The sequence below is a fragment of the Heteronotia binoei genome, chromosome 3 (assembly GCF_032191835.1).
Source record: "Heteronotia binoei isolate CCM8104 ecotype False Entrance Well chromosome 3, APGP_CSIRO_Hbin_v1, whole genome shotgun sequence".
NCBI lineage: Eukaryota > Metazoa > Chordata > Lepidosauria > Squamata > Gekkonidae > Heteronotia > Heteronotia binoei.
Window position 1 is genome coordinate 20,039,710 of NC_083225.1, and position 20,244 is coordinate 20,059,953.

General features: G+C 46.1%; 1 protein-coding gene across 1 annotated transcript in view; it reads left to right on the forward strand.

Moving 5' to 3' along the window:
* The window catches only part of MAEA (macrophage erythroblast attacher, E3 ubiquitin ligase), a 36,683-nt gene extending 16,439 nt beyond the window's left edge, over positions 1-20,244 (forward strand). The window contains exons 4-9 of the mRNA XM_060233562.1: positions 4,120-4,242; positions 10,050-10,126; positions 11,853-11,961; positions 14,810-14,943; positions 16,291-16,486; positions 18,894-20,244. Of these exons, the coding sequence (XP_060089545.1) occupies positions 4,120-4,242; positions 10,050-10,126; positions 11,853-11,961; positions 14,810-14,943; positions 16,291-16,486; positions 18,894-18,989 (735 nt within the window). The 3' untranslated portion in view covers positions 18,990-20,244. The remainder of the gene's footprint in view (positions 1-4,119; positions 4,243-10,049; positions 10,127-11,852; positions 11,962-14,809; positions 14,944-16,290; positions 16,487-18,893) is intronic.

The following is a 20,244-nucleotide window of genomic DNA, read 5'->3' on the forward strand; positions in this document are numbered from 1 at the left end:
GTGTGTGGTTGGGGTTGGTGACTGGCATTGGCCAGATTCGGAGTGCCCCTACAGGGCATGCAGTTCTAGCTCCTTGTCCTGTACTTGGCACAGCATCTCTTTTGGAAGGAAGGGCATCTCTTCACTTTCTAGTGGGAGAAGCATCAGCTGGATTCTTCAGGTTTGGTTAGATAGGTATGATGTCATGTCACAGTTGCTGCGTGTTTCTGCATCAGCTGTGGTTTGGCAAAAGGGGATGGGCCACCCGTGGGCCAGAGTCAGGGAAGTGCACGTGGAAAAGGAAATGAGCAAACCAGAGGAGGTGAGGGGAGGGACGGTGGCTCAGTGGTAGAGCATCTGCTTGGGAAGCAGAAGGTCCCAGGTTCAATCCCTGGCATCTTCAAAAAAGGGTCCTGGCAAATAGGTGTGAAAAACCTCAGCTTGAGACCCTGGAGAGCCGCCGCCAGTCTGAGAAGACAGTACTGACTTTGATGGACACAGGGTCTGATTCAGTAGAAGGCAGCTTCATATGTTCATAGGAGAGGCTGCGCAGCATCTTGCACATCCCCCTTTCTGCAAGTGGGATTATTATAAGCTGTGAACTGTCCTTAATATTTGCATATGCCTACTTGACTCTGGCCTTAGTTGCGCAGCCGCCCCTGAGCCTCCCCACGGTCTTTCCAGATCTTCTTATTGAAGTAATTTATGACGCTCGAAAGACTCAGCTGAAAAAGCTCCCAAAGCAGCCAACACTCAAATTGTCAATAAAATGACTAGAAACAGCAACATTTAGAACACTGATCGATTAATAAGAGCTAATTTTAAAAGATTCACAGCAATTGGAGCTAGATTAATCTTTTGTTGTCCTAGAATAATGTCACAGACTATCAAAGGAGTGGCAGGAAAGGGTGAAAGGGAAATATTTTCCCTCCAGGGCTGAGCCTTATTGACTTCAGTCTCAGATTGCAGTGGGGGGGGGGGTGCATTGTAGTTGCTGCTGAGTGTCCTGGGAGTGCTTACCCTGATAGATGCTGGTAGAAAATCACCTTTGCTCTGTTATGTGTACATGCCTGTCGCTTGCTGGCTACACCATTCGTGTTCCTGTGTTGAGTGCTTTGCTGAAATTCAGGCATGCAGTATTGCAGCAGAACAGGCCCACAGGTACCTGGTTCTGGTATATGCCCTCCTTTGAAAAGAACGGCCTGTGCCAGGGCACCTCTCCCACATTGTCCTCTCTACACACTTTGCCATCCGTGGCTGGGACCGGAGGCAGGGCTTTTAAAAATCTCTGCTTCTGCATCCTCTGCTCTCGTTTAGGTGCCAGGCCAAAACGTTTCTGTTCACCCTCAGGGTAAAACTTCAAAGAAGTTTGAGCTTTTAAAATGATTTTTACTGTCAGCTTCTAGCCTTTGAGGTGTTTCATGAGGATCTTTTTAGGCTTCTAAATATTTCATTTGGATTTTAATGCCTGGGTCTTTTAGTAGTTATGGCTTTATGCTCTCTTACAATTTTATTGCGTTTTTACCCTCTTTCCCCCAGTCTAAACTTTACCCCCAGTGGTGATTTAAGAGTAGGCCAGATTTCTAGATTTCTACATTGGGCTGCACTTATGCCTCGCTCTTTCCCAGCCACTTAGAATCATAGAATCATAAAGTTGGAAGGGACCTCTAGGGTCATCTAGTCAAACCCCCTGCACAATGCAGGAAACTCACAAACACCTCCCCCTAAATTCACAGGATCTCCATTGCTGTCGGATGGCCATGTAACCTCTTCTTCCTGCCCCTTTCATTGAAGTTGTCATATCAGATTCTTCCCCCTGCATTGAAAGGAAAGAGTTCTCCAGTTCTCCCTAGAAAGATGGCTGGTGTTGACCTTGACAACAAGCTCCTGGGAATCGGTGGGGTGCCTGCAAGGCCTGGGGTCCCTTGCCTGTCTCCATTCCTGTGTGGGCTGGCATCTCAGGCTAGGTACACTGGAGCTAGTTTGAAAGCTTGGATCTGCAGCCCTTTTGATTACTTTGAAAGGGGGCTGTACCGTCATCTTGGAGGACTTAGAGTGCAAATTCAGCTTGCAGCTTTCATCACAGTGTAGTTGTTCACAGTGAGGGTGAACTGCATTTCCAGTATAGTTCTTAGTGGACTTTCTACCGATGAGTACTTTCGTTAGAGAGCCTGGGATTTCCTGGGAGTGATTAGCACTTTTCATCAGTGACTGACAGGTTCTGCCAACAGTGAGACAATGGGAAGAATCATTAGGGATTCAAATGCACATTTGCATGTCTGCCAGTCTTGTAAAAAAAAGTAATCTGCGTTTATTGAAAATGTTCAGCTGTCTTATATTTTGAATCACACACGCAGGCCTGGCGCGTGGGGGTAGGCCATATAGGCAGCTGCCTCGAGCGCCACATGGCCTGCAGGGCGCCGCAAGCTGCCCCCTCCCTACATGCCAGCTGGCGCAGCTCTGCCTCTTTCCCCCGCCCAAACCTCGGGTGGAGGAAAGAGGCAGTTTGGCCTCGCTTCCGGGCTGCCTCTCTCTCCTGCAGGGAAGACAGCCCAAGGACAAGCCCCTACGCCAGCTCTTTCCCCCGCCTGAGACTCGGGCGAAGGAAAGAGGTGGCCTGGCTTCGCTCTCGGGCTGGCTCTCCTGCAGGAAAGGCGGCCTGAGAGCGAAGGCCCTGCGCCGGCTCTTTCCCTCGCCTGAGACTCAGGCGGAGGAAAGAGGTGTGGGAAGGTTGGGGGGGGTTGCATTTGCATAGAGGGCTCCTCTCGAGGAGTCCTCCCTGCTAGCAGCACTGGGGGCCCTCCCCCACTGGGCCGAGCCTCCTGCCCTTCCAGACTTTGCCTGGGTCTCCCGAGGCTTGGGAGTCCTCAGAAAAGGGGGGGAGGTGACAGTGATGTCATTGTGATGTCACTGGCACGCATGCTTTGCGCGTGCTAAGATAACTGGAGGGGGGGGTGCGGAGGATCACAATCCAGACCAGGGGCGCAGGCACCCCTAGCACCGGGCCTGTGCGCGCGCACATACACACACACACCAGTGGAAGGTGACAACGTGAAAGCAACTCTGATGTGAGACACACAGTTAAATTAATTCGTTCTTTCCAACATTTAGGGAATTCAACAGATTTGTCCGTATTGATATCAATCTGAAATGTCCCTTTTTTTCCAGATTAGGAGATGAAAAAAGTACTATGCTGGAGAGCCAGTTTTGTGTGGAGAGCCAATTTGGCATAGTAGTTAAACGAGCAGGCTCTTATCTGGAGAACCGGGTTTGATTCCCCACTCCTCCACTTGCAGCTGCTGGAATGACCTTGGCTCAGCCGTAACTCTCTTGGAGCTGTTCTGCTCAAGAGCAGTTATGGAAGAGCTCTCCCAGCCCCACTTACCTTACAGGCAGTGTTCCCTCTAATCTGAGTTAGTGTGAGCTAGCTCACAGATTTTTACCCACTAGCTCACACATTTTTGTCTTAGCTCAGGAAGGAAGACCCCAGAGCACACTAATTTATGCAGTAGCTCACAACTTTAATGGCAGTAGCTCACAAAGCAGAATTTTTGCTCGCAAGACCCTGCAGCTTAGAAGGAACATTGCTTACAGGGTATCTGTTGTGGGGAGGAGAAGGGAAAGGAGATTGTAAACCGCTCTGAGACTCCTTCGGGTAGTGGTCGGGATATAAATCTAGTCTTTGCTGCTATAGGAGCCAGTCTAGAAAGACACTGATTCCTCTTCCACCACTGAATGGTGTAAAGTTACCATATAAGCAGGCAAAGACAAAAGTTTCATGCACATGTATTTCTGTGTCATCCTATTCTGATGTGAAAATAAGTTTGTACTTCTGATGATTGCTGAGACACATTACAATAAAATCATTGCTGAACATACCGGGCACCACGGCTGGGATTTTTTGTGGCCTGTTTTTAAAATCCCATTATTGTTGTTCATATTGGAGAATAATTCTTTTCTAAGGAGAAGTAACTTCATTGTTTCTCTCCTGGTGCTTAAAAAAAACTTTTTGATGTCTCTGAATATGCATTGTAGCACCCATATTTTCCCCAAGTTCATATTGTTTGTCTATGAAAACTGCTGAATTAGGTTGCTTAGACCCTTGAGTCAGTCGTTCATTCTCTCTCTCTCTTTTACAAGGACTTGGTAAACATTGAGATGTTTTTGACTGCCAAAGAAGTAGAAGAATCGTTGGAAAGGCAAGAAACAATGACTTGCTTAGCTTGGTGTCACGATAACAAGTCTAGGCTCAGGAAGATGAAGGTATGGAAGCTTTTCAGATTGGATTGAATTTTAATTTGGATGCGTGCTTAATTGATTGGGCATAAGTTTTATGCCTGAAGGAGTTCTGGTGAATGTATAGAAATAAGTATGTGACTTTTTTTAATAGTGTCGTATACCTGTATTTAATTTTTATTTAAAGTGGTAGATAATATGCGAAGGGCGGTGGAAATCGATAAAAGTAGAACTAAGCCTTTAAAAAAGCTTCCTCGGCCGATCGAGTGTTGTGGATTAACTTTGGTCTCTAACGAAGGGAGCCCACTGGGGCGAGTCCTCAACCGTGGTTTTGTTGTCATGGAAACGGACTTGGGGAATCGGTCACAAGCGCCTTCCCTCTTGGGTAGTGACGTAGGTAAGATATTCAGGGGTGAAGCGGTAGCCTCCAAAGGTGAAGCTTCTGCCAAATGGTCTTCCTCTCCAAGCATTACCAAGAGCGTAGGACATCATTAGCTTGGTCAGAGCCAGTTTGGTGTAGTGATTAAGTGCATGGACTGTAATCTGGGAGTCCCACTCCCTCCTCCACATGCAGCTGCTGAGTGACCTTGGGTCAGTCACAGTTCTCTCAAGAGCAGTTCTGGGAGAGCTCCCTCCGCCCCACCTCCCTCACAGGGTGTCTCTTCTGGGGAGAGGAAGAAGAAGATGATGATGATATTGGATTTATATGCTGCCCTCCACTCCGAAGAGTATCAGAGCGGCCTACAATCTCCTTTCTCTTCCTCCCCCACAACAGACACCCTGTGAGGTGGGTGGGGCTGAGAGACTCTCCCAGAAGCTGCCCTTTCAAGGACAACCTCTGCCAGGGCTATGGCTGACCCAAGGCCATGCCAGCAGGTGCAAGTGGAGGAGTGGGGAATCAAACCCGGTTCTCCCAGATAAGAGTCCGCACACTTCACCACTACACCAAGCTCTCTGGAAGGGAAAGGAGACTGTATGCTGCTGTGAGACTCCCAAGTGAAGGGTGGGATCTAAATCCAATCTCCTCTTCCCCTTCCCTCCTTTCTTTTGGATGAGCGGGCTTCAGCATGGGAAGTCCTGCCTTTGGCTGCCATCTTAGTGTGCCTCCTAGCCAGGCTGCTCTTTGATCCAGAGATCAAGCTGCCCTGAGCCCCGCTTGGTGGGGAAAGGAGCGCGGTAAAAGCTGAATAATGAAGAGCGGGAATAAATAAGATGTCTTAAGTTTGCACCTTTCCCGCCCCCCAGTTCCCTTCTCTGTAGCAAGCCCCGAGGGAGAAGCAGCTGCTGAGCTCCACCCATGCCCGCTTGGGCTCAGGAGGAGTTGGCAAGGGGCTTCTGCTGCTGTCCTAAGACAAGCTGCCCATTCGTCCTCCTCCTCCTTGCCAGCCTGGTGCTCTTGTGGACTTTTGTGAGCCTCTGCCATGTGCTAAAGGCCTGCCCTTCTTACCAGGCAGCGGCATTTCATCACCTCCAGTTTTGGTATGCCCCCTGGAGCCGTCGTCGCTCCACCAGATCTTTCTGCAGGCCCGTACGCTAGGTGTAACTAAGAAATTAAAAGTTAACTCACCGTTGACAGCCACCGTCTGTTACTCCGTTCCGATCAAAAACGCTATAGCGTGTTCTGCGCCCTCAAAGTAGGATCGAAGTGGGGTTTGGAATCCTGGCTTGGGAGGGCAGAGAAGCCATGCCGACATGTCAGAACGACGTTTGAGCCCAGTGGCACCTAGAAGGCCAACGCGGCTACCCTCCTGAATCTACGGATATGCTAGAGCTTGCTTCAACAACAAAGTGCCTTGTCAGCTTCTTTGTCAGCTGAGCGGACCTCCAGGGCGGGGAACCGGGTGGCTTGCTGTCTGGGGAAATCAGACTTCTCTGACAGGGCGGTTACTCTTCACCGTTCTCTCTGTACCAGAGTCTCTGGGGAAAAACTCCCTGGCCTGGGTCTATCTCTCTCCCCGTCGGCACAGGCTTGCCCCTTCTGGTCCCCACAGAGCCAATCCCCTCAGCAATCCCCCTTTTATTCCCCCGCCTTTTCCCTGGTCCCCTCCGCTGAACCAATGGCGTTGGAACCTTCTAATGGCCCGCGCGCCACGCCTGGCTCTCCCTTTCTGAAGCTTCTCTTCGCTCCCGGGTATCCCGGGCTCATCCCCCTCTCTCCAGCTGTGACTGATTGCGGTCAGCTCCCTGGTACCCTTTCCCTCCCTCCCTGGCTTGACTCTGCCCTCGCTCAGTGATGAGGCAGCTCTGGTGTTGGCTGTTTCCCCATTCGGCTCTGCTCCCCCCTTTCTTCTGGTCGTGTCGGGAGACGGCTCTGGGCTTCCTATCCCGCCCCCCCTCCTCTGGTTGTAAGTCCGGGTCTGGGTTCACCAGATCCGGACAGTGCCATAGTTTGCTGCAGCAGGATTGAACTTCCTAGCCAGAGGCAAGCATGGTGTGATGGAGAGCCCGTGAGGCTGAGATTCTCCCAAGCTCAATCCTGTGTTGACAAACTGAGCCCCAAGACAAGGAGGCCAGGCCCCTGACCGCAGGTGTGCTTGATGCAAGGTATGCAGTCAAACCAGCTCTCATAAAGCATAAATGCTTCATAAAGTAATGTGGGGAAATTCTTTAACATGAGGGTTTGTATTAATCTTTTTTGCTGGCTTGGAATATAAACGCTCAGCAGCCTCTTTTGTGCTTGGAACAAAATGTAAACATATTTTATTGATTTTCAGCCGTTAACGATATAACACAAACGACTAGAAGTAACAAAATAACAGCATCTATCTAAGTACATCTCAAATCTGATTAAATAAACCAGTGTAAGCTTTGGATAACTTTAAGCCACTGATGAGGAAAACTCAAGTTTTAAGTAAAATTACCCTATCGATTATGCCTCAATATGTATAATTTTTACTAAAAGAATTATAAAAGAATAAATCGACAGAAGCTGAGCTAGTTAAATAAAAAATCGTGCCATATAGTTCGGAATTGATAACCATCTTTTTATAAAATGATCGATAGTTGTGGTCAGTTTTTCCATAAGATAGCAATCCCATCGATTAGTAAACCACAATTTAATTGTGGGGCTATTTTTTTACCTTCCACCTCGATGCTATTCCTAGTTTAGCTGCTGTTAGCATTGATTATTATATTTTTTACTTCAATAGAAAAATGTTGGTAGTTTTATTTTGGAAAAACAGATGTGCAAGTATAACTTGAAATGGGAAGGTAACAGCACCTTTTGTTACTATGTTGCCTGAACCTGTACACCCCAGTGCTTGAACTTCCTTGCTTTAAAGTATTAATGCTTAACATTTGCATAGTGCTTTAAAACCTGTTCTGCGCACATTATTTGCTTAGTATATGCAGCATAGTTTGCACATCACAGCAGTTCATTTGATAAGAACATAAGAGAAGCCATGTTAGATCAGGCCAATGGCCCATCCAGTCCAACACTGTGTCACACAGTGGCCAAAATTTTTTTTTTATATATATATATACACACACACACAAACACACTGTGGCTAATAGGCTTCCTGTTAGCCCAACAGCAGCTTGCAGCATGATTGTGACGATATGTTGAAGTGTAACGTGTGATATATCTCAGTTTAGAGACAGACTTCCCACTTGCTAACTCTTTTGGTAAACCTGTTTCATAGAGAGAGGGCCACAGAAGGGAAATGCAAGTGAAAGTACAGCATTTGTGATCTTTGAAGTCAAAGGGGTAAACCTTTGTGTAGTGCTTGAACACATTGTCTTGAACCATGAGGAAAGGTGGGATGTAAATGTTCTAGTAAGTAAATTGCTACTCTGAGATAGACAGACCTCTCCTCTGCTATATATAGAGAATTGTAGCAGGTAGAAGAATCCTGAAGCTGTAGTTTGTAACTGAAGTGGGGGGAAAAGAAACTGTAGAACAGCCACATGGGTTTTTGTTTAGTCTGTTGCACAGTGTATTACCTGTAAATCAAGTTGCGATGTGTGTGTCTTAATTAAAATCTTGATGCAATGATTGCATATTTAAAGGGAAAACTTTAAAAACTGTAGCCCTGTTAGTGATGTTTCCTAGATATTGAAATATAGACCTAAAAGATATTTAAACAATGTAGTGTGGTGAAAAGGAAGTGGGGAGCAATTGTCAAATCTGAAGTTAATAAAATTCAGGTTGAAGGGGGAAAAATACCCTTCCGTTCGGTTCTAGGCTTCAAAGAACTTTGCAACAGAAATTTCGTGCTGGAAAAGGAAAGGGCACAACCCAATTTTGTTTAGCTACGCAGAAAAATATAGCTACGGCGCTGAGAATATAGTTACTGAAACAAGATGCTGTCAGTCACTCTCCTTTGTTAAAAGGTTGGGTGGGAAGTCCTCTAGCTTCAGGCGGACTTTTACCCAGTGGAGAAGAGGGAGATGACGGGAAGTGCAGAGCTTCAGTTGGTCTCTCTTTCCTGCCTGGATAAAAGCCCCCATCTCCAGCCTGTGTTTTCAGCACTGGTACTGGCAGTTTCATTCTTGCTTGCTTGTCTGTTTCCTCAGACTTCTAATTCCTTCCTCCCTTCCCCTCTCCTCCCTTCCACTCCCTCTTACATTCTTCAGTTTGGTGTATTGGTTAAGAGTGGTGGACTCTTATTTTAGAGAGCCAGGTTTGATTCCTGCATTCCACATGCAGCTGCTGGGTGACTTTGGGTCAGTCCCAGTTCTCTCAGAGCTGTTCTCTCAAGAGGAGTTCTCTCCGAGCTCTCTCATCCCCACCTGCCTCACATGGTTTCAGTTGTGGGGAGAGGACGGGAAGGAGATTGTAAGCTGCTCTGAGACTCGGAGTGAAAGGTGAGGTATAAATCCAACTCCTCCTGTTCTCTCCTCTTCTTCCTCCTCTCTATCAATCCCTTGTGTCAGTAATGTTTACAGAAATCCCGGGTGCACCATTACTTTGCATGCGCAAGCATTTTGTTAACACATTTTATTTTTTCTGGGCTAACATACGTCAGAAAGCAAACCAATGTAGGAGAAACATCAGCTGGCAGATGCAGAGTCTCGTTGTCTGCACTGGTCACTCTCCCAGCTCCCCTCTTCTCATGGTCCTGCAATCACATCTGCATGTTGTTTTCTAAGATCTGCTTATTTAGCAGAGTTCCTAATTGCTTGTCTCTGCAAATTGGTCCGTGAGAGGAAAGTGGTTTCCAGGTTCTGGGCAGCTGCATACAGCCCCTCCCCTCAGCTTCCCCCCCCCCCCCCCCCAAGCATTCTTTCCTGTTGCAGCTGAAGCCTCAAATACGACTTGCTCTAGGATGCTAATCTTGCTTCCTCTGTTACAAAGAACCAGTGTTTGTGAACAGTGCTTAACTCTAAAGTAGATAAAGCAAAAATTGGCGACATATAGATGACCTGGAGATTCCCTCCAGTCAATAAGTCTCTGTGTCTAGATTTGACCAAATGAGCGAAGAAGCTGTTGTGCTGTCCTGACCATTCAGAGGGCTTTTGTTGCCCTGTGCAAAACAAGGATTCAGGCTTGGGTTCAGAAGTAACTATTTTGGCCAAATAGTTCTCAGTGGAAGATGAAGCTCTTTAAGTTTTGCTTCTCAGGAGGCATTTTTATGGTACTTCAGTATCCGTTTGGAATACTGAACAAATATAGTGTAGAATTAGATGTTTTAACCACAGCTGCTTGGTTTTCATGAAGAGTTTCATTACTGATTTGTGGTAAACCTCCTACTTCCTTGTTCCAAACTTCCTACTTACTTGGAAGCAAACTGGCAAAAGTCAGGCCAGGTAAACCGGTATACAAAGAGTGCAGATGTTCTCCATGCAAGGCTGCTGTAGCCACATCTGAGAATCTGTTTTGTCTTTCATCTCAGAGTTGTCTGGAGTTCAGCCTAAGGATTCAGGAGTTCATTGAACTTATTCGACAGAACAAGAGGCTGGATGCTGTGAGGTATGCAAATGGAATGCTTACCAAACAATTTCTTGAATGTTGTGCATTCTCTAAGACTAAGTCAAACCAGCTGTCAGCTGATTGGCAGAACGTTAGAGAAAATGGGAAGCCCACTGTGCAAGGTACATTCACCCGACTTAAGATCTTCTCTGGCTGGAGGCCCCTAGGAGAAAGCCTGGCTAGCCCCTTACATGCTGCTTTTTGTAGAGGAGGTGACTCTTTGGAAGAGAGAGAAACGTTTCTAGCAATAAAGAGTGATTATGAGGATAACTGACAGGTGGACTAGAGCACATCTTGATCCCATAGAAGGCTCAAGTTGGCACCTGTTTGCAATTAACAAACGTCTTCGGCTGCGCTAACGAACTGTCAAGTGCAGAGGCAGTTGTGCACTTTTCACGTTGAAGCTGTTGAACCGTAGAAAGGTTCTGAAGTTACATACGTATGCCTAGGTTCACATTCATACGTTTGATTAAAACCATGAATACGCAGCAGAGTAACATACAGCCTGGTCTGCACAGGTGGCTGCAGCGGAGGATTCTGACAAATCCATACAGCTTATGAGAGCAAACGGTGTGCCTGTGTAGAGGGAGCACCTGACTGTTGCAAAGTCACACCTGCCAGGTTGGCAGGAGAATTGCTCCTGGGGTGCCGGGGACAGGCCCAGATTTGGCTACGGTGACTGTGATCGGGTCACATAGGTTTAGAAAATGAGGAGGGTCCTGTTGGATAAGAACACTTGTCTAACTAGTTCAGCTGTAGCCCGCTATACGGTAGCCAACTATTTGCCCCGTTGGGCTGACAAATGGCAGAGAAGCCAAGGCCTTCCCCCGGCGTTGCCTCCCTGTTCAGAGGTTTGCTGCCTCTGACTATAGAGATTCCTTTTGGTTACCATGGCCAGGGGCCACTGAGGGACCTGACTTCCATAAATATACCTAATCCATCCGTGAAAGCCATCTGTGCTGGTAGCTGTTGGGGTATCCATTGGCAGTGAACTCCACAGTTTAATTACTCATAAAGTAAGGAACTTCATTTAGTCATTATATGGTCCATCAACCGCATTGAGTGTCCTTGAGTTCTAGCGTTACGGGAGAGGGGAAAAGTTACGTTTCTCTGCTTCCTCTCCGTTATGCATAATTTTATATTATGTTTATGTCCCATCCCTCTATTTAATAAACTGATAGGAAAGATGCTCCAGCCCACTTAATCCTCTTGCATTTTTTTTAACAGCTCTAATCTGCTCCTAAGGATTGGGGAGTCTTTGGGAATGCAGCGTAGTGGAGCATAAAGGGCTTGAGAAAGGGTGGGCGGCTTCCACTTTCCCTTGCGTGAGCTCTTTGGTGAGCAGATCCCGAGCCTGCGCAAAAGATGACCAATTTGCTTTGGTGACAACATGATGCAGCAACACAGATACTGCTTGCTAAGGGGGTGGGGGACCATTAATAAGTGCAAGGTGAGGTGGGGAGGAGTAGCAAACGCTCAGACATTGCAGTTGGTGTGAAAAAGCGGGCTCTATGAATAAGTTGTGAAGCACTTGATTTGGTGGATGATTTCGTTCTGGAATAAAATTCATGACTGGGAAAGCATCAGTGCTCAGAAAGGGGAGAACTTTCTAGACTTTGGCGCTTAAAAATGCCTTTTTTCTGTGTTAGTCGTTCTTTGTACTTAGACTTTCTTAAAATAAGCCCCAGCGGGCGCACGTGGACTCATTCTGAATGCTGACTTTCAGGCACGCGAGGAAACATTTCAGCCAGGCTGAAGGAAGTCAGCTGGATGAAGTGCGGCAAGTGATGGGGATGTTAGCCTTTCCTTCTGACACCCACATCTCTCCTTACAAGGTATGTTTCCTTTTGAGTTGCCCAAGGAGTAGGCAGAGAAAGCTCATATCTCTCGAAACGGTATACTGATGGTAGCACATTCTGTTGTCCAATATTAAAAACTGAGGCTTTCCAGTAAGCAGGTAGTTGACTTCGCTGAAACCGGTGAAAAGCTCAGTTAATGGTGTTGTGGCAGATTCTTAGTCTATTAACTTGAAAGCGTTAAGTGAAGACCTGTGGAAGTGTGCTAATTTTTTTGCTGTACCTTATTTGGTCCCCCCCCCCCGGGTTCAGGCAGCTCTTTCCTTCCATTCTTGTAGCTTACTCATATAGGCAAGCGCCTTCTCAGACTTGGCCGTGATCTCCTCCTGTCTTGTGCAGGAACTAAGATCTGGCATTCCTTACTAAAGACAGCACTCTACGATCATCACGGAAATACTCATCAGAATTTCCCTGCCATATTAAACGGGTGTGAGGCAAGGTAAAATATAGGATTCTTAGCCGCTTACGTGGCTGCACCTAAAAAAGGATAGTTCAGGGAGGAGGCTGCTTCACATTTGTCAGCCTCACTTTGTGAGTTCTGTCACCATTTGGAAAGCCTACAGAGTCTCCTTTCTACCTAGAGGTGCAAGATTTCCAGAAGTTTTGGAGCCATGAGAGGCGGGGGGGGGCAGTTTTCCCTGATCTGTTTTCAAGAAAAAGAAAGGGGGGGGGGATGAAAGATATGTAATACTTCCCTGTCAAACCTGGGCTTCTGCTGATTGAACATAGTGCATTATTTGTAAGTTGGTTAGCATATAAAATTGTACTTATAGCATATTTGTGGAATTTAAAATCAGTCAGCGTCTTTCTGATAAAAATGACAGGAATATCCAGTACTTCAGGGAGAGATGGACCTTGTGGTACCAAAGCTCATGGCTCTTTATTTTAGCTAAGCGAGTAAAACAGTGTCCCTTGTTTTACTCATGCAAAAAAGAACAACCAAAGAAACCACAGGATGTTTTTTACCCCTGTGGTCAGTCAGATTTCCCAAGTTTTTCATCGGAAAAACTTCCTCAGGCTTTTGCATGCTTTATGTTTAGAGTTAGTGAAATATTTTTTGAAGCTGGATTTGTCAGTGCTTCCCAAATTTTGCATTTTTTCCATTGGAGAAAATGATCAAGTTAGAGGACTTTATCATTCTGTACTTTTTGAGTGAGAAAACGCATGCCTCCAACAAAATCAATTTCTTGAACATTTCCCAATTTTTTTTGTCCGGAAAAATCTCAATTTTTTTTCAGTTCTCTGCGTAAAACCAGCTTTCCCCTATTTTGCCCCCGTGGCCTCCACATCTCTAGGCTATTTTCAAATGGAGACTGCCATCCCATAGCATCCCATGTGACTGTTGGAAACGAACTTGTAAGCAAGATTTTCCTTTAGCATGTGTTGCAGTAATAGACAAAAGACTCTTTCATCATTCATTTACAGTTTTTGCCTGGTTCTACATAAGGTTTTGTGTGCCTAACTTTGCAGTGTTTTCCACGATCACAGCAAGCTGGTCGGCTGCTGTATATTGAACTAAAGTGGAATCTGTGACACCCGGCACTGCATAATGCCAGAGTAATCAGACAAGGGGATAGGGTACCCTCGTCTGAAGAAGTATGCATGCATACGAAAGCTTACATTCTGAATTAAAACTTTGTTGGTCTTAAAGGTGCCACTTGACTCCTACTTGGTCCTAACCAATGTAATTAAAAAACTGGGATTTAATTCCTTGTAGGTACAGGTCCTCAGAGAAGTTCCATAGCTTGTATTTGAAATATGTGCTTCTTCACATTGCGTGGAGACACGTGGTCAAAGTGGAATTCAAGGGCCAGCTTGAGATGAGAGTAAAGCGAGAGAGCTCAGGAGGAAAGCTTCTGTTTTGTGTCCAGGGAGTTAAAAATCTGTGCCCCCCCCTTCCAGTTGGGATATTTGCCTCTCCTTGTTTGGCAAGGGAAAGTGACCTAGCTATCCTTCTCCCCCTCCCCCACCCTCTCGCAAAGGTGTGATATTTGATCTTACCCTGGCAGAGGCCATTTGTAAGCCCATAGGATTTGATTGCCTTTGCTGGGTGTCATTGCAGAGTCTGCCAGTTTGTTCCTAGCATCTTGCTAGCTCTGTGAGAAGGACAAAAAAAAAATCTTCGCTCACTGGCAGAAGACGGCAACAGAAGGGGAGAGGGGAATCCTATGGTGCCACTACTGAGAAGGCTCTCTCCCGAGTTGCCGCCTGCCTGGTCTCAGAAGGCAGGGGCACCCAAAGCAGGCTCTCTGCTAATAACCCCAGTGATCAGGGAGATTCATAAGGAAGTAGGTGGTCTTTCAGGTATGTTGGTACCAAACGATACAGGGCTTTAAAAATGTCAGTCTCAGCACCCTGAATGGTACCTGGCCTTTCTTCTTTCTGGCTGGGTATCTTCATGGGTAGTAATATTCTTTTGGATGGGGTAAGGCAGGGCAGAAAGTGAATAATTTATGTCAATCATCTGTTTCTATTCTTAAAGCTATTATTAAAAGTGGGGACAAAGACATTTTGGTGGCTGCTGTCTGCATGAATAACCAAGTTTACTGTGATACCATTGCAGGCCTGCAGAATTTTGTAACAATGGTTTCAGATGGCCTGATATTGCATGTGGAAAATACATAACACCGAAATAGGCCTGGGAAGAGGTGTGTCTTCTGTCACCAAAAGGCCAGAGTATAAGTCATGCAATGCTGTTCTGTTAAATATATGGTTCATTTCATTCATGCTTTTGTGAAGACTCTTGATTCCAGGTACATAAATGTGTCTAAGCATTTAGATTACTGTTCTGGTATATTCACGGTGCTGTATTTTTTCCCCTTCACAGGATCTTCTGGACCCTGCCCGATGGAGGATGCTAATCCAGCAGTTTAGATACGATAACTACAGGCTGCATCAGTTGGGGAACAATTCGGTCTTCACTATAACACTCCAGGCTGGACTCTCCGCTATAAAAACACCGTATCCTTGCCGGCACGACTGCAGGCTGCTAAACATTTGCTTGGGGGTGGTGGGTTGGGTGGGGGGGGGCGAGGTGCAGAACGTGGCTTGAATTTCTTGGCAGTTGTAACCTGAGGGTGGTGGACAGATCCCATCCAGCCAGAGCGGACGTATGCAACCCCACAGGGTTTGCAAGGCAAGAGACTGGATCGTGGTTGGTTTGGCCTTGCCTTCTTCTGCATAGCAACCCTGACCTCCTTGGTCATTTCCCACCAACCAAGGCCGATGCTGCTGAGCTGCTTAGATCTAATGAGTGCAGGCTAGCCTGGGCCATCTGGGTCAACCCAGTCGTCACCTACACGTATTGTCTTTTTGCAAATTTGGGTTTAAAAATCAAGCTCTTTTTAGGCTTTGCGATCAGCAGTCTTTTGTTTGAATTAATAGTGTGTTTTTTCATAACGCTATTCCAAACACTCCTGTATTTTTATAAATGCGTTAAGACTGAGAAAGTCTTGATAAGTCTTGGTGTAGAGAGCCAGTTTGGTGTAGTGGTGAAGTGTGCAGACTCTTATCTGGGAGAACCGGGTTTGATTCTTCACTCCTCCACTTGCAGCTGCTGGAATGGCATTGGGTCAGCCATAGCTCTCTTATCTGGGAGAACCGGGTTTGATTCCCCACTCCTCCACTTGCAGCTGCTGGAATGGCCTTGGGTCAGCCAGAGCTCTCTTATCTGGGAGGACCGGGTTGGATTCCCCACTCCTCCACTTGCACCTGCTAGCATGGCCTTGGGTCAGCCATAGCTCTCTTATCTGGGAGAACCGGGTTTGATTCCCCACTCCTCTACTTGCACCTGCTGGAATGGCCTTGGGTCAGCCAGAGCTCTCTTATCTGGGAGAACCGGGTTTGATTCCCCACTCCTCCACTTGCACCTGCTGGAATGGCTTTGGGTCAGCCATAGCTCTGGCAGAGGTTGTCCTTGAAAGGGCAGCTGCTGTGAGAGCCCTCTCAGCCCCACCCACCTCACAGGGTGTCTGTTGTGGGGGGAGAAGATATAGGAGATTGTAAGCCGCTCTGAGACTCTGATTCAGAGAGAAGGGCGGGGTATAAATCTACAGTCTTCTTCTTCTTCTAAATCCCTGCAGTCTTCTGTGTCCAGGCAGCTGTTGGCCATGTGAGCATGCTCAGAAGCACCTCCCCCCCACTCTCTTTCCCCCAGATTCACACGGAAGAGATAGAATTGGTTGCCCCTGGTGTGCTGCTGCAGAGTCTAAATCTGAGCGTCATTTATGGCAACTGAGCTCTGCACGAGGTGTATTGCCTAAATATTTAATTGTAGATAGGTTGTCCCTTAACTTGGCATTTCGACAGACAATGCTATAAAGAAGACGGCAGTTCCAAAAACCCGGACTGCCCAGTGTGTAGCAAGTCCCTCAATAAGCTGGCTCAGCCTCTGCCCATGGCCCACTGTGCCAACTCCCGCCTCGTCTGCAAGATTTCCGGAGATGTGATGAATGAAAACAACCCTCCCATGATGCTTCCAAATGGATATGTGTATGGATACAATGTAAGTCCTAGGGGAGGGAAGGTGGCTCAGTGGTAGAGCCGCCCTGAGACACTTCGGTGAGAAGGGCGGGATATAAGTCCACTAAATAAATAAATAAATAAATAGAGCATCTGCTTGGTAATCAGAAGGTCCCAGGTTCAATCCCTGGCATCTCCAAAAAAGGGTCCAGGCAAAAAGGTGTGAAAAACCTCAGCTTGAGACCCTGGAGAGCCACTGCCAGTCTGAGTAGACAATACTGACTTTGATGGACCAAGGGTCTGATTCAGTATAAGGCAGCTTCATATGTTCATATGCCCTTGAAACTAGACAACAAGGCCTCTTAAAACGGGCAGTGGGAGTAAATTTACTTCAGAGCAAAACTTTGTTATGTTTATTTTAGGATGTTTGGGTGGAAGGGCAGTTTTATTAATATTGTAACTAATAAAATGAGCCTTGTGAGGGTGTTAAGGCTGGGTTTTTGGCTTATCTTGATGTAGTGGCTGAAGTAACTAAGCAGTCCCAGTTGCCCTCACAGGCTGTATCTTTACACACTTTATGTGACCTAGCTATCCTGCTCCCCCCCCCCCCACAAAGGTGTGATCTTTACATGCTCTTCTGCAGTGAATTACAGCTTCACAAGGCTTTTTTTCTGGACAAAGAGGTGCCAGAACTCTCAAGAGGGAAATGAAGGGAATGAAATACATGGGTGCTAAACATTGTTTGAGAGTTTTGTTTCCACAGTTCTGGAACTCTGTCTCACTGCATCTCCCCAGAAACAAAGCCCTGCAGCTTCATAACAGTTGGGGCTTCATCTTACTGGCTGTTTCAGAGGACCAGCATTGTAGAAACCTAGAAAGCCCAAATGGTGTAGATACTACATTGATGTGATTTGACTTTCCTTTGGGCCAGCGAAGGTACCACAGACTTTGAGTGAAGGGGGCAGATTGAGGCTGTTTTGTTTCTGGTTGCTGCCGTCAGAACACACTGAGGGTTGCAACTGAAGAATTAAAGGCAGCGAAAGAACTCTCAAAGTTAATACTTCACAGAAATTGCGCAAACCTCTTAGTATGATTACAAAAAGGGTGCACAGATAATGGTCACAGTGCTTTTGGTGTAAAGTCTTGAGGGCCTGGGCGTCCGTCCGTCCTTCCTTCCTCTCTCTCTCTCTCTTTCTCTCTCTCCTTTCTTTCTCTTTTTTTCTCTCCTTCCCTCTCTCCTTCCTTCCTTCCTTTTCTTTTTTTTGTTTTGGTGTGATATTTTTGTATTTTGTGTGTGTGTGGACCTGAACGTCCTAAATGATGACTCCTTGTGACTGACCCCTACTGGGGGCCTGGGGGATTCTCAGGGAGGTAACCGATTAAAGCCTACGCTTGTCCTCCCAACTGCTGTTATTCCAAGGAGGCCTCCCAGCCAAGTATTTGCCAGAACTGACTCTCCTTAGCTCCCAAAATCTGAGGAGATCGCTGGGCTTGCAGCTGGGCTTGTCCAGGTCAGGGCATCCTTTCCAGCGCTTGATATTGTCATTCGTTTGTTTTATTTAAGCTGTTTTTATCTTGTCATCCACCGACTAGTTTTTCAAGGCTACTTCCAATGAAATATTAATACCCCAATTACTGTACAATAGAAAGAACTGTAAAGGATAAATAGGAACACGCTAGCAGCAGAAGGAAAAACTCTCCATTATTGAATGCTTCAGAGAATAAGTTCAGATTTGTGGCTTCGGGGTTGTTGGTGCAGTGTGACTGCCTGGGGATGCCGACTGCCACCCTGATTGCCACCCACCTAGTTTCTAAAGTGCAAACACCTGGATGAGGTCCTCAGAAGTAGACTTTAAGGATGAGGTAGGGGCTTATATTGGAGAAGGTCCTTCAAGGACTTTTGTTCCAAGTCTTTGGTTGATGCCAGCACTTAAATGTGCTCAGAAAACTGGAGTCGAGGTGAATCTCTGTTGGTAGAACGCATTCCAGTTAAGAATCTGGTCCCTGCTTTCTAGACGAGCTGACATTTTGAAACAGGTCTTCAAGGGCCGCCACATGTGCACCGCATTACAGTAAAGGTGCCACTGGTCTCAAAACTTTGTTCAGTAATAGATCCCAGTAGGCAGCCGTGTTGGTCTGAAGCAATAGAACAAATCAGTAGACGAGTGCACCTTTAAGACCAACTATGTTTTATTTATTTAAGAGCATAGGAAAGCTTACATTCTAAATAAAACTCCGTTGGTCTTCAAGGTGCACTTGTCTACTGATTTGTTCTTTGTTCGGAAATGTAACCTGAATGTCTTGGGGCCCAGCCAGATTTTATTAAAGGTGTTTTGTGCCACAGAGCTACCTGAAGGGCAGCACCCGTTGAGGATAGGATTACAGAAGGGGCTTGAATGCTCAGTACTTCAGTCTTAAACTGTCTTGATTCTTGTTTTCTTTTTTTTCAGTCTTTGCTTTCTGTTCGCCAAGATGACAAAGTCATTTGCCCAAGAACCAAAGAGGTCTTCAGCTTCTCACAAGCTGAGAAAGTCTACATTATGTAACTCCCTTGTACAAAGTGCCGCTGGAATTTGACACAGTATATTCTGGCATGTCCTTAAAGCAAGATCTCGTGTGTGGCAAAGAGACCAGCCATCTTGGGGGGGGGAGGGTCAGATTTGTTGGTGGCATTTTTTATTGCGACCAAAGATCAATAAGCAACAATATACACTCTAAACATGAGGAAGTATGACTAACAGTTTGTACTTTGGAGGGAACAAATTTTTGAATGCTTGGATTTTGTAACAGCAATTGGACTTTTCTCTCACACTCATCCAGCAGAAGCTCACTCAAAAAAAATGGACCATTTCACTTGAAAGAGGAAATTGCAGTGGATCCCCAAAAGGTCATGTCTCCCTTCAGTCCTGTTCTCAGCATCTCCACTGTGAGCCCATGTTGGGAAAACTGATATTTAAGGAAGTTAAATATGCAAATATGCGGTGTGTACACACCTGGGAGTTGGCAGCCAGCTGCAGCTTCTGAATGTGTGTCCACCTTCCGGCTCCCAGTGTGCTTGTGTCCCCTTAGAAGGCAGTGGTGGTCGCCACACAGGATGCAAACTGGATACACGTCTGCCATGTGGGCAGTGCGAAGTAGCCCTTGGTGTGCTTCACTCCTCTGTTCACTGCTGGTAGAGAAGCTCTTGGTTTTGATCTCCCTCTCCACCTTTTAAATGTTTCTGTATGCCACAGTAGCTCTTCATGGGACAGATGCCGACAGAATTGACACAAGGCCTGACTTCACCAGAAGAATTAGAAGTTCCTCTGAAGGGAAATAAGAAGTATTTCTTCTCCCAGTCCCCTTTCCAGAAACCCCTTCCCTCTTGAAGCATCGTAGAAAAATTTCATAAATACAGACACAACTGAGAACATTACAGGCGTAAATGCACTGCTTGTATGTCCATTTCCCAGTTTACCATAGTGTTAAAAGTCCTTATTAGTTACTACATGCATAGGATTCAGTATCAAACCATTAGTGCTACTGCCTTATTTCTTGCTTTGAGAATGTACTCACATTTTTTTAAAAAAATCAACCTTAAATGTTTGGCAAGTTTTTGAAGATGGCTTGCAGGATAATTATGTAATTTTAGGGTGTTCATTACAGAAGAGATTAGTTCAATTCTAACAGCTACAAATCACACCCATATCACTCTCCAAACAAAACCATTGTAAAATTAAAATCATACAGTAGGAGTTTGTATTTAGCATTTATTTTTGCATGTTGATGTTGATTAGCTAATAAAGACTGTAAACAAACGTT